The sequence below is a fragment of the Pararge aegeria genome, chromosome 8 (assembly GCF_905163445.1).
Source record: "Pararge aegeria chromosome 8, ilParAegt1.1, whole genome shotgun sequence".
Taxonomy (NCBI): domain Eukaryota; kingdom Metazoa; phylum Arthropoda; class Insecta; order Lepidoptera; family Nymphalidae; genus Pararge; species Pararge aegeria.
Window position 1 is genome coordinate 7,210,512 of NC_053187.1, and position 15,213 is coordinate 7,225,724.

At 36.7% G+C, this 15,213-nt stretch overlaps 1 protein-coding gene and 1 pseudogene across 1 annotated transcript; one reads left to right on the plus strand and one right to left on the minus strand.

The window, feature by feature from the left end:
- LOC120625986 overlaps positions 1–14,057 on the plus strand; it is a 29,359-nt pseudogene extending 15,302 nt beyond the window's left edge.
- On the minus strand, positions 509–2,802 carry LOC120625567 (cuticle protein 7-like). The gene is made up of 4 exons (XM_039892622.1): positions 2,791–2,802; positions 1,836–2,039; positions 1,098–1,264; positions 509–583 (listed from the first exon to the last, which is right to left on the minus strand). The coding sequence occupies exons 1-4, from the start codon at positions 2,800–2,802 to the stop codon at positions 517–519; spliced, it is 450 nt and encodes a 149-aa protein (XP_039748556.1). The 3' UTR covers positions 509–516.
- Positions 14,058–15,213: the final 1,156 nt, after the last annotated feature.

The following is a 15,213-nucleotide window of genomic DNA, read 5'->3' on the forward strand; positions in this document are numbered from 1 at the left end:
GATCGGTTAAGCAGTTTTTGCGTGAAAGCGTAACAAACAAACTTACATTGACATTTATAATATTAGTAGGGATAGGTATAGAGATGTAAAGATCGAGCAAAAACCTCATTTTTGGTATGTAGTAGTAGAGATTTTTGTTACAGAGCACGTCCGTAAAGTTCTACCACCATGCTTGTTTCTGCTGTCAAGCAGCATTACAGTGTTCCGGTCTGAACTATATCATTGCCGACGTATTCACTTAACACCTACGCCTCAGATTGATGGGCAAAGGGCGGACTTCTAATTAGGACTTCTTGTAGACCCTGCGATGTTTTACTGTTTGTAGACGTACACCAAGATCGAAACCCCATTGGACTCTATATTTTCATTGTTGGTATGTGAAGGTTTTGTATATTTCTTTATCTCTGATGATATTAAACGTGATGTTAGATATCAATAAAATAATATATTGGTATATGAAAAACGTTTAATAAATTAAAAAATAGGTTCCATTAATAATACTAGTTTGGTTTGCGCTTAGTAGTGAGAGTAATAGCCCTGGGGGTGAACCGAGGGAGCGGAGTTGTGTACGACGGCGTTGAATCTGAAAAAACAAAACATGGGATTTAAGCAGGCGTTACTTTTTGGAAGTCGATGATACACAATGAATATTAGATAACAATTGACAGATTAGAAAATCAATTTTTAGTAGGAAGTTCCGTAACGCGGTTTGCGGTAGGAATAAACTGGTAGAAATCGTCACGTAAGACCTGCACCTCTGAAAGCACGCTGACTTGTCCCTACCAATAAATCAAAAGCATGGGATCATGAATATGAAAGTTTACCCCGTTTCATATTACACATATTATTCAGATATTATTGCCAATGTACGCGAGTTCTCTGAGAGTTGATACAGCTGTGGGAAAAGATAAGTTTTTATCATTTTTCCGGGGATATAATTGTCTCCTGCCCATACTAGCCGTGCTGCTGGGTGAGGTTTGCCGTATCTCGGTTATATTCACCAACAACCTACTTCACAAGAGCGTTGGTAGATTGTCACACATAAAGAGATTGAGGGTGTTAATGAAATGGTATTCAGAAAATAAACAATAGCTTACCCGTTGTGGTCATCGGCGGTGTATTCGACCTTGCGGACGGAGCCGTCAGGTTGCACTAGTGAGTAGTATCCGTGCACGGCGTCTCCATCGCGGCTCTCATGCTGGGACTTGTGGTCGCCGGTGTGGGGGTCGGCCACGGAGTACGCGAAGTCGTATCTGGGGTGGGCCTGAAAACATTCAATTAGTCATGATCAAATTATGCTGAATAGAAAAAAACATACAAAAATATATAAGGCAATCGGAAAAAGTTGTGCATTCCTATAGCTATGATTTAAGGAACTTGCATAGAACTTGGCACCCATTCAAATGTCAACTATTTTAATATAAGTAATTCCTTAAGTTTATTCGGAGCCACGATGATGTTTGGCTCCGTTTTGACGCTGATCTGGCGACTAAATCATTTTTTTTAAATCAAAATTGTCATTAATTCAAGGAATAATCTAAGATTAATACTTATATATAAATTTACTCGTATTATAAATGCGAAAGTGTGTTACTAATGTTGTTAAACAAACTATTAAAGAGTTTGTTCGTTTGTTTGTGCTTCTCTTATGCCCTAACTAAGCTACCAATCGTATCGTTAAGCTTCCAAACGAACTTGATTTTTGGCATACAATTAGTATAAAGTAACATACGCCTTATTTATCCCAGGAAAATATACGGTTCCCACGGGATTTATAAAAACCGTAATAGCCGCGGGGCACAGCTAGTAAAACTTATTGAAAATTAAAAGCTTACATATTCGTCATGGCCAGCATAGCTCGCAGCAGGAGCGTAGTATGCAGGAGCGTATGCAATTGGTGCAGCGTGAGCCAAAGGTGCGGCATAGCCCAAAGAAGCGCCAATGTGACCCTCGTCATGACGCACGATGCTCTGAGAAGACACAGCGTGTCCGAGCAGACCAGCGTTGGCCGCAGCCACCATTGCTCCGAAAGCTAAAATCTAGTAATAAGACAAAATACATTAAAGCTATTGGTTTTCTTTAATAAATTCCAAGCATGAATTTATGACAATTCATACACAGTATAAAACAATAGTATAAAACAAAGTCGCTTTCCGCGTTTAGGTCTCACCATCGTTTATATAATATTTTCACATATAGTTTACATATATAAAACAGCTTAACAAATTTTTGTAAGTGGAAAAAAAACCACATTTATCAGCAAATTTAAAAGGCAGTAACTCCACTATTTTATAGGGAGTCCTTAGTTAAACATATTTTTTTCCTAGCAGTTCTAAATATAAAATTTACTTTATCATTAAGAAATAACTTATGTACTTTTTAAACAGAATCAATTTTTTGCTTAAGAAAAGGCGTTTTCTGACCATCCACACTAACAACAATAGAGAAACGTTTGACACTTGAGACAATAGAACAATATCAACACTATTTAATATCAACACAACTTTTTGTTTAAAAGTTGAATGAATAGTGCGAGTACATTTATTACATTTTGGTTCACTAACTACACCGTAACCCTGACTTCAATAGCACAAATTGGTTGTAAAATTGCTACCCATATCATAAACTTGACCTTGACATAGACTGTATATTTTTCGAGCATGTAATTGGATAGCCTAAGTGTTTATTTTTACAAATGTTTAATCAAACAGAACGGCTTCTTTGGATACTTTTTCTGAAACATTTATTATCTTATATTGCTAATTCTATGCTTATTAATATTCCACTCACTCTGGCGAACATTGTTGTTTATTGCAGTGTTGGTCAGTGATTGATGTCGATAGCCTGGTACCCGTGGTTTTTATATCATATAACACTCAATATAAATAAGTGGGGCGTTAAACAAGACAACTCGTAGGTCAGTGCTTAGAATATTTGTTAAATATTTGAATTTGCGAGCGAAAAAATATATGTTCTACACTAACAAGTGAATGCCAGCGGAGAAATTTAGAAATTTTCCCGCGGTGCCTTTGCTCATCTCCAGAAGCCAAGCTACAGGCCAAAATAAAAACACTCTTATCTTGAAATGAAGGACTTTCGTATAAATTTCCTACTTCACCTGTCTGTTTGAGGATAGTATTTTCTATGGGTTTTAAAGAGCTGACATACTCCTTACAGGATAACCCTCAAGCCATCTGAGACAGTATTCTCACAAACCAGATATGATTGCAGTGAGAGGCGACGCTGTTAAATAAATAAATAAACAGATATTTCTTATTTTTGAATCAAATGAGCACCAGTACAGTGGTTTTCAGTCATTCAGGACATTTTTTTTTTAAATACAGAAGAAATAATTTAATGAACGAAATAATCACAAGAACCGTTGGTGTGTTCAGTGTTGTTCGGAGTTTTCATAGTTTGTACACTTTCATTCCGGTGAAGTAAAAAAAAACGGGTGTCATAGAAGCACAAGTCCTCGAGCCCTTTAAATGATAGTAAGTGTTGATACATTTGCATGTGGCACTTACTACCGATCATACATATGTTCTGGAAGGATAATTTAAGAGAAAAATGTACCGTTTTACTCTTCTATTTCTACGAGAGTTTAAGTAGTACTGCTTATTTCTGCCTCCAAGAAACATTGCTGTGTTCCGACCTTAAAGGCGTTGTTATTTCGTCAGTTATAAGTCTTGAGAAAAAACCTTGAGTCCCCTTTTTCTTCGGAAAACCCTTGTCTGAGTCTGCATACACAACAGACACAACAACAACACACTGCAGAAGGTGAATTGCATGGATCCGTTCAACTGATACAAGGTAGGGATAGGCACGGACCCTAAATCCGCATCGTCGAAAATTTGATTATCTCATTACGATAGTCATATTAAATCAAAGACGTTCGTAAATCAAATAAATTACATATTATGTAATATTCTAATATAACATAATATATAACTACGAGTATGCAACACAAAATTCCGACCGACTAGATAATTAATAAATATTACCGGAGAAAATAAGATATAGGGAAGTTTACGTGTTTTCAACGCTCCATTTGATAAGAAATAAGAATCGAGCTGAACTATTTACCATTCATTAGATTGCCGTATATAATATAAAATATTACCAATCTGTAATATTTATAATTATTGCACAAAGAACTTTGATCATACGCACTGTGATTGTCTGTTTCGCAAGTGATCCCGCAACATGTGTTGATGTTGATGGATTTTCAACGGCCTACATTGTGGGGTCTAGGGTTCTACTCCAGATAGTATTCAATTTCTTAATTTTTTTAATCTAGCCTAATTGAAGCCTTCGGATGCAGCTAATGGTAACAAGGCTGCAAAGAAAAGCGTTAGTAATTTAGTGTTTAACTGTGATGCCGAATGGAAATCAAGGGCTAAGCACGTCCATCTTAGATTAGCTAGGTAGTACAGAAGCTCTAACTTGTTATCAGAGAACCACAGCTATTTTTGCCCTCGCCCATTACATTTATGAAATAATAATCCTCATCGACAAATTACCAGCTCACTACAAAGCCCCGTGCTCTTCTCTAAGAATCAGCAGGGTGTAGGCCATGGTCCACCCCGCTGGCCAAGTGCGGATTGGTAGACTTAAGCACAGACGCCCTTGTGAACTCTCAGGCATGTCGGTTTCCTCACCATTAAAGCGAGTGATATTTAATTGTGTAATTAAAAACGCACATCACTCCGACAAAGGAGCCGAAGTTTTACCCACTGCGCTACCATCGCTTAATTCATGAAATAGATTGATATAATTATTTCAATTATATATCTTAGATAGAGAGAGATAGATACGCCGTAATGTGTAATTACTGTTAGGAAATTATTTTAACGCGACCTTTGTTGTTATTGTTTTTTTTTACGAGGTGTGCATGAACTAATGTCACCCCACTTGTTCTTATTATAACAAAACGGACTATATAAACTCACGGTCAGAAACCACCGATATCAATCGTTGAATTGAATTGACCAAACATGTTCAGCAAAGTAAGTGCAGCATGAATAAAATTTAATATCTTAGAAATCGATTGCGCAAAATAAACTAGAGTAATCTTTTAAAATATGTGAAGCTGTTCTACTTAATCGTTTCATTGTCTTTTTGGAACTTTCTGTATTGTTTCAAAAAAGGATATCGCCCACATAAATTTCTTGAACCCTCATTAAAATATGTTCGCAATTGAATTGCACAAATTTACACGCTTTAATATTTTATTATGACTAGCTGCTAACCACTTTATATATTTTTTTTTTAAACGCGTGAACCACGTTGGTTTCTAGGTCTTTTGTTCAACCCCAGGTTTCCAATAATATTTGTACCAATTTTCGTCAACATTAGTTTCAATATTTTAAATTATTTAAACCGATCGAAAAAAGGTTACCGAATTTTTTTCCGAGACAAGGCGTATCTTATTCCGGAGGAACCAGCTAGTACTCAAATTTCTGCACCGTGCATGGGTAACATATAAACAACAATCTTTAGCATTAATATTATGGTATGAAGTTGGTCTTAAATCAAAATATAGCTATGAACCTTTTATTGAGTATTTAGCTGTTGTATGTAACACAACGATACGGGCTGTGTTTGATTTTCTCTTTTTTTTTTATCCCGCGGAAATCAGTGCACTTCGTTGTATTTCTGTTCAGCGGTTAAGGTGCTTATTAAGGTTAACATATGTAACAAACCAACAAACAGACACTTTATAATATTACCAATAAAACTTACAAATGTATCTTTCTTATAAGGTGTTTTTAAGATATGGTGAACTTTTCCAGATCATTGCCTTCGGAGCTCTTCTGGCGGCGGCCAACGCTGGCCTGTACGGTCATGCAGTTTCATCGCAAAGCATCGTTCGTCATGATGCCGGCCACTACGCTGCCCCGTTGGCTTACGCTGCACCCTTGGCCTATGCTGCGCCCTTAGCTTATGCTCCTGCAGCGTACAACGGCAATTACGCTGGTCACAATGAATACGTGAGTTGCCTGACCTGATCAAATAAATATTATCTTTATTTATTTAAAGTATTGGGTACTATGTGTTGTTTCGGATGGACAGAAGCTGATACCCACCTTGAGGGTTATAATAGCATCACTCAGGTAAATTTCAATGGCGCCTCCTCTATGGCTCGGAGTTCGACTACTTAGGATGACGTTTGGACGATTTTGGGATTGTTAGAACTTAACCGTTAAGGGCTAACCGTCCTGTGACCGTAAAAAGTAGATATGAGTCTGACGGGAATAGTATTTAAATTGGGAGTATAAGAGGAATCCTAGCGCCACTATAACTATAACCACTAGCGGGTTGGGAGTAGTGAAGTATATTTGAGTACAATAATTAACTACCTTATTCTTAACCTATTGACATTTTATGTGTCAGTATTCAGGTTTCATTATTTTGAAAATTAATCTTAGTTTGCTATACTCCGCGAGAAGCAGGTGAATCCGTAAGGTGTAATTTATAATCTTTTCAGTCTTTGAATAATTGTTAAGTCATTTGTAAGTCAACATGTCCAGAGGATACAACATGATGGTATCGGAGAATAGCAAATTAAGCTTAATTTTCATAATATATCATGGAGTTACGCAAAATAACTCCTGCTTGTATCCAATATTCAGGCTTCACATAAAAGGTTGAGAGAGCCGTCGAGAGATTCTGGAAATAAAAGAGCAAGCAACGTAGTAGAGTTACAATGTATTCCAGGCCCACCCCAGATACGACTTCGCGTACTCAGTAGCCGACCCCCACACCGGTGACCACAAGTCCCAGCACGAGAGCCGCGATGGAGACGCTGTCCATGGTTACTACGCGTTGGTGCAACCTGACGGTTCCGTACGTAAGGTCGAATACACCGCCGATGACCACAACGGGTAAGCTACAGACATCTGCTATAATTCAATATACAAAAGATAAATTTACTATTGTTAAAAGAGCTAAGTACATAATTTACAAAATCCATAACTTTTGTATTCGTCTGTATATCTGCAGCGACCCTGCTTTCTGAGTCCAAGGTCGTGGGTTCGATGGAAACACAACTGGAAAATGTTTGTTTGATGAACATGAATGTTTTTCAGTATCTGTATATTATAAGTATTAATGTGTATTATATTCGTAAAATAATATTCATCAGCTATCTTAGTACCCATAACACAAGCTACCCTTACTTTGAGGCTACATGGCGATGTGTATGTCGTTATATATTTATTTATTTATTTTCCTCCGATACTGGCCTATCATAATTAGATGTTGACTTTACAACGCACATTTAAACAAAAGTCAATTAAAATATTTTAAAATAATATAGATTCTTGTTAAAAGGAGTGTCAGAAAGGAGTCGAAAGAATTTGCATATCTATCCTACTAACATTATCAGTCAAGAGATCCTATAACTATCCTATAACTAATGTTTTTCTTTTCAGTTTCAACGCGGTGGTACACAACTCTGCACCCTCCGTTCATCCCCAGCCGGCATACAGCCACTATTAATAAGTCCTTGTTAATATTTAAATATTCTTGTAAATATATAACTTATTAAACTTTCTCATGTCAAAATTATTGTCTTTTATTCGTATAAAAACCACTCACTCACTCAGTCAGTTGGTCTGTAAACTGTTTTTTTACCGTATAATGGTAAGACTGCAAAACCTACGGATATTTTTGAAAAGTTTCAACTAAGTTAGAGGTATATTATATTTTATCAGATATAAAGTATCATATTTCGCGATATATAAGCCTTAGTCTCGCTGGAAATAAGTATAATACGACGTACGTATTTGGCCAGTCACAGATAGGTAATCCAATAAATCCATCATTTCATATAGGCAACCAAACGTCATAAATTGCCAAATCTACACAAAATTGACAGATTTTAGTACAGTTCAGTGTTTATTAATAAACTAACTGTTGGCCGCGTTGTTCGTCCGCGTTTATTTCAGTTTTTTACAAATCCCGTGGGAACCCTATGTTTTCCTGGGATACAAAGTAGCCTATGTTACTCTCCGTCCTTTCAACTAAGTCTATGCAAAAAATCAAGTCGATTAGTGTTCAGTTAGGGCGTAAAGTAAGGACAACTAAAATGTTACGCCTTTACACCGACTCTACTCAAATTATATCATTGAAAAGTAAGCTTTATTTCAAACATAAAGTGTTTTTAAAGTGTGGCATGTGGCCAACGCTTATCCAACCCATTTACTCAACATCATCATCATCATTTACATCGAGCCCTCCTGGTACAGGTATATTATATGCTTAAAAGGAGATCTCAGCGTAATTAAGCTAAGATAAGATTGTAATTGTGAATGGAAAACAATAATTATTTTCATACATTTTTTTTCAACAGTGTAAATTATTAAAGGAAAACAAAAATCATTATTCAAAGTTTAATAAAAATCTTTAAAATTAAGTTTAGTAAAAATCACTCCTCCGCTTGCGGCGCTTTTGAAACATCTGATGGTCCTAAACAGCTGAGGGGGGCCTAAAAAAAAGGACGGTCAGGGCTCCAGACTGAGGAACCTCCTCAAAATACGTGCTGTTTCAAGAATTACTGCCTTCTGTATACGACCCTTGATCCAACAACCAAGCGAAAGCTTCTTAAGATATTGGTCGAAGCTTTTCGCGAGAAGACCATTATGGACTGAAACAACTATCGGAACAATATTGGATAGAACAACTGACTGTTGACTTTACAATGAATAATTCTGGCTTAAAATTGTAAAGTCAACATCTCCTGAGGATGCTCCGGTTTCGGAGTGAAATGTGCGTAGATGGATGGACAATGGACCCATTGCCGAAGATCTGTTTGGTGTGGAGTACAAGGATTGAAGTAATTGTAAATTACACCACACAGATTCTACTGCTTTTCACGGAGTATAGCAAATTAAGCATAATTTTCATAATATATCGGAACAATGACTGTTGACTCAAATTTATTATTATTATTTACAACCCACTACCGGTCCACAGGACACGGATTTCCTTTCAGAATGAAAAGGAGAAGGGTTCAAGTCGGAGATTCCCTGAAAGTTTCATTGAAATCGGTCCAGCCGTTTCAGAGCCTATACGTAACATACCCACACACTTTCTCTTTTATATATATAGATTATTATAAAGAGGAATGATTTTGTTGTATGTTTGATTGTTTGTAGCGAATACGCTCCGAAAGTGCTGGACCAATTGCAAGAAAGAAGTGTAAGATCCTTAAGAAAATTGCAATGATGTAAACAAAAGTAGCAAAACTACACTCACAATTACTACAGGGCAAGAGTCTTCTCCTACAATGAGAAGTAGGTTTTTTTTACTTCACTGCCAAGTTATAATAATAAGCCCTGCTGCAATCTCACCTGGTGGTAAGTGACGATTCAGTATAAGTTGGCAGCAGGTTAACATTACGCGGTATCTAAAGTAGATCTTTAACCGCTAAATTTGTACGTCGGTAACTAACCACATCCAGACCAGAGAAAATTCATAAATTATATATTTTCCGTTGCCCCTGACGGGGATTGAACTCGGGACCTCTCATTTATAAAACAACACAGCAGTTACCACTGCGCCATGGAAGTGGACATAAATAGGCCTAGGCATAATAGGTATAACCCTTAGTTTTTTCATGTACTTTTGACTACGGATGTTGCGATATCTTGTTAAATATATCTACTTTATTTGTTTAATAGCTCCTTAGTTATGTTTTAATTAAGAATTTCTACATTGCATTCTTGGTTGGCCAACTAAGCCTCTATGACAGATGAAATCACAAATGAAGGGCGTTTCCGCAACATAGTCTACGTATCATTTAATAATTACAAACTGCGCCAACTCGTTAAAATGCCTACTGATACAGATAACTATTATCATTGTCTTAAGTTTTAAGAAAAAGTATAGAAAATAATAATAATAATAATAATAATAATAACTTATTGGATCAAAAATGTTACACAGAATATCAATACAACAGTAGAAAGAAAAAGAAATAAAACACAAAAAGTAAAACAGTTTCACAAAAATTGCTACACATATTTGTAAAGCTGAATGCATATTATATTGATAATTGCCTCTGATTAAAATCCAACATGAACTCAACTAACGTTTAACAGCTAAACGGTTATTTCTAAAATTAACAAGGTACTGAATATAAAATGTTGGTAACATGCCCTCTAGTGAAACCTCATATTTAGAATCAAATTGTGTCGATCGAATCAAATCGAATCTGTTGTTTTATTGCGACTCAAACTAGACACTTATCTGTACAAATATTATGTAAAATAAATAATTCCTCTAACTCTACGATCGCTTTATTGAAAAAAACAAACATAAATTATTAGCACACACTTACCCACAAGAAAATAATAGCCGTGGGATAAATAGCTAACAAGCTATAGTCGAGTGAGATAAAGTCCAGTGTAAGATATAAAATTCAGATAGATAAAAAACCTTTGTCTATTTTATAGATTGTACTCTGGGGCAACAAACCCGGCCCTTTTATTCTTCCGTGGGGACTTGTGGCCAACGCGTAGACGCTGCGTTAGGCAATTACACTATGGGATAAATGCAACAAGCAGATGTTAGAATATCAATTAAACTAGCATTGTAATTTCTACTTGTTTGTTATTTCTTTTAATTTAATCTTATTTTTGAACGAGACGCTCGGTTTTCATTCTCCAATTGGATAACGCGGGTAGACGCATAACGGCGGGAACCAATCAAATTAATTGAATCCTACCTGGACGGCTGTGAGTTTTGGCGGGATGAGATGAGTTTTTTCTTCTTGGTGGGTTGGATCGTTATCTGAAGGGTCAGGGAGTGAAATGCGATGTTGCAAACAATAAGTTCATATTTTCTATTTTATAAAGTAAATTAATAAAGTGATATTTGTATAGTATGTTTATTTGCATCTTTCTGTGACCTCATCGCTATCCTACTACAGTTCCAATACAGATCATTTCCCTTAATGAACGATAGTCCCCAGATGGAACGTATACACTGCTCAACACTGGGTTCAGGAATGAATGGATACTGATATTTTTTATTTCGGTTATTTGGTTGGAAGGGCTGGTTTATGGTTTATGTATAAGATGGCAAACGCCGGCCATAACTTCAAACTTCAAATTAAACTTTCATATCATAAAAATATGAATACTGACTGAAAGTATTATCTTTTTTCTACTCCCTATACATAGGCGTATTACAATCCAATCTGATTTTGGTTTAAGTCGATTATAAACGTTGGGCGTTAGTGGCAATGTTAGTTTATAGAAGGCTCTTGTGTATTTTAATATTTTCAAAACGGATCCCTTGTTCACAAGGGGGTGTGGTTATTTTCACAATTTTCCTTTCCAAAGGGTTCTGTCGTTCCGTAGTTTTCTCATTTCGTTTAGAACCGAGCTTATAATAAGATTTTTCTGAACACCAACAAGAGCTATCGCGGGATATTTTCTTAACCTCACGGGATAACATAAAATCTACGACTATTCTATTATAACATTTTATTAGATATTGTTATAAAATAGATTGTTACTATAAAAGTAATAGCTATTGGGTAATAACTATAACGTGGCCTCTGTCTTTATAGCCAAATTTGCAAAGCACGCATACTGCAATGTCACCCCACTTGTTTTAAGTTGACAAAAACGTTGTATATAAAGGCACGGTCAGCACCTGTTGATATCAATCATAAACAGATATTGATATTGAAATATCGAACAAAGAATCAACAAAATGTTTACCAAAGTAAGTTCTATAATCTAACAATTGTTTTTATGTTGGATTTTCTAGGTTTTCATCGTACAATATTATCTGTTATGCCGCTATTTTGTAGCTAGAGTTGCATTTTCCTCTTTCCATGTGAACTTTTCTTGAAGTTTTCCATGTGAACAGTGAAATTTGAAATACAAAATGTCAAAGAGGAATTAAATTCTGGTATTTCATAAATGCATTACTTAGAACTTTTGTCTCTATTTCTCTTTTTCTTTTTTAAAACGCTATAATTTTAAGAATAAAAGTTTTGAGGAAAAGAAAAATTAAATTATGAAATTTAAAATACGGGAAAACTAAAAGTGCCCATTTCTTTAGGATTTATTGAAGATTTGACAGGATACAGACACAGAGCTTTTTGTTGAGCCAGTAAATTTGACCCGACTATTATTATAAATCAGTAAGTGTGTCGGTTTGTCCTATTTTCAAGAAACTTTCGCATTTATATTATGTTTAGGGATGTAGTTATACAGTACACGCAAAGTTCGCCGACAAATGTTTATGATATTGTTTTTTTTCAGGTTATTGCTTTCGGAGCCCTCTTGGCAGCTGCCAACGCTGGTCTGTACGGACATGGCCACGCCGTCTCTTCACAAAGCATTATCCGCCATGATGAAGGTCACGCCGCTCCATTGGCCTACGCTGCCCCCTTAGCGTATGCCGCCCCCTTAGCGTACGATGGTCACTATGACGGTCACGACTCATATGTAAGTTTTTAAGTACTAACCAATTTAAATTTATCATTATCATTGGTCCCACAGCTGAGCATGGACCTCTTCATAGGAGAGAGAGTGTTAGAGTACGGATCAGCCACGTTGCTCCAATGAGAGTTGGCGGGTTTTAACTATTATTATCACACGTTATTTATTTTTTAACGACCTTCCCGGCGGAATTTAAGTAGGAGGTCCTGGGTTTGATTCCTGGCGGGGGCAATTTGGGAATTTATAATTTCTGAATTTCCCTGGTCTGGTCTGGTGGGAGGCTTTGGCCGTGGCTAGTTACCACACTACCGACAATGACGGTGCCGCTAAGCGATTTAGTGTTTCGGTGCGATGTCGCGTAGAAACCGATTAGGGGTATGACTACTATACCCTCTAACAGGTTAGCCCACTACCATCTTAGACTGCATAATAACTTACCACCAGGTAAGATTGCAGTCGAGGGCTAACTTGTAGTCGAATACAAAAAATAAAAATAAAATATAATAAACGGGATAAACATGACGGCGGAAAACGTCAAAACAAAAGTTTATTTTCCTTTACTTCTTAACACTGTTATTGTTATTTATTGTTTTCTCTGTGAATATTTTAACTCTCTAACTATTATGGGCTATGAGATACAACCTGTGGCAGACAAACGGACGGACCGACGGACAACGGAGGTTTAGTGATAGAATCCCATTGGCAGCTTTCGAGTACGAGATCCGAAAAAAATCTTACTTATTCTACATATGATTTAAAGGCTCACCCGAAATACGACTTCGCATACTCCGTGGCCGACCCCCACACCGGCGACCACAAGTCCCAGCATGAGAGCCGCGATGGAGACGCCGTGCATGGATACTACTCACTGGTGCAACCTGATGGCTCCGTACGCAAGGTCGAATACACCGCCGATGACCACAACGGGTAAGAATTTTAATAATCGATTTTAATAATGTAGTTCGAAGTATGATTTGTCGTGTGCTCAGGTTTACCTTACATATATATGATATCCCGTTTACATAACCTATCTATGGCATCCATACTACATCTATAGGATCCTGTTTACACAACCTAGATTTTGTTTCCTATTAGAATCTCCGTGGAATCTGCCTTCACTACAGATTATAGAGTCACTACAAACAGACTAACTTGTCGTTTTAAAACTGCCTATAATAAATTTAGAATTTTCATTTTTGAATTTTGTATAGCTTACCTACGTTGATTATTGGGAGTGCTTTATTTTATTAAAGTTAAACCTTAACTGCAATATCACCTGGTGGTAATTGATAATGCAGTCGAAGATGGTAGCGGGCTAACGTGTTACTGGGGTATCGCAGTTATATAAAACCCATACTTTTCATTGGTTTCTACTCGACATCGAACCTGAATGCTAAATCGCTTAGCGGCACGTCCTTTTCAGTAGGGTAGTAAGCCACGGCCGAAGCCTCCCACCAGAATAAATCCCCCTGATTATAAAAATTGTTAAAATATAAATAAATTGTTAAATGTTATTCTAATTTCAGTTTCAACGCGGTAGTACACAACTCTGCACCTTCGGTCCATCCTCAGCCCGCCTACAACCATTACTAATAATTTAGATACTAATTGAAATTGTGATATCATGTTAAATAGCCTTCTGTAAATATAACTATATAATTAAAACTTCAAAGACTAAAAATAACTTTCTCTGTTTATTCATCATGCCAGAATACCATAGCATAATATTTTTATATTTTCACCAATTTATTTATTTATTTTTAATTCAATTAGTACGGTTAACACCAATTACACTAATTAAATACATAGCAGTAAAACGAGCCACAAAAAAAGAAAATACAAAAATAAAAACAGAAACAAAAACATAATTACAACAATTCAATCAACTTTACAATAGTTTTACCTAATGGTAATTATACCATCTCATCTTCTCAAAATATCAAAAAAATAGTAGCCAAAAACATGGTGCTACTACATTTCTCACTGTACTATAGGCAATGGTTACAAACGGTGTTCCAAGGATCCGCAAATATGTCACAGTGAGGTGACTCCGTCAGCAGTGCGAAAGACTGCGAGGAATGGGAGATCTAACGCGGGACACTGTGCGGCAAGACGGAACGGCGAAACATTTGCGTTGGCGACACAGACGTAATTGACAGTAATTACTAGGAGCACATAAGCCAATATAGGTACTTGTATGCCAAGTGGTGACGGCAGCTCAGATTAGATTATAGTTGTCACCACATCTTCTCTTCCCACGGGTGTCGTATGAGGCGACTAAGGAATATAACAGAGAACGGACAGCAGTGTCCCCTGTGCTACTACTACGATTATTTGCGATCACCAAACCATCTGCCCAGCTTGCAGGTGCAGCAGCCTCTCGCTTGGGCCAAGCCCAAGCGAGAGGCCCTTTTTCCAGCAGTCAATTGATGTCATTAAAGTCATTATGTGATGTTTGTAACTAAATCACGCTAAAACGGCTGAACGGATTTAGATGAAATTTGGTATGCATGTAGACTTTGACATGAGAAAGAACATAAGCTTCCGTTTATTACGATTCCTTAAGCAGTTCCCGAGTAAAAATTAAAAATTGGTATCGAGCTAAGCCGCGGGCAGACCGCTTTGAAATTTGGTATGCATGCCAGACATGTACTTTCTATACCGATCTCTCAAATAGTTACCGTTGTAAGATTAAAAATATTTAACGAGCGAAGCTTTAGACCAAATTCTGATCCACGCAAACGAAGTC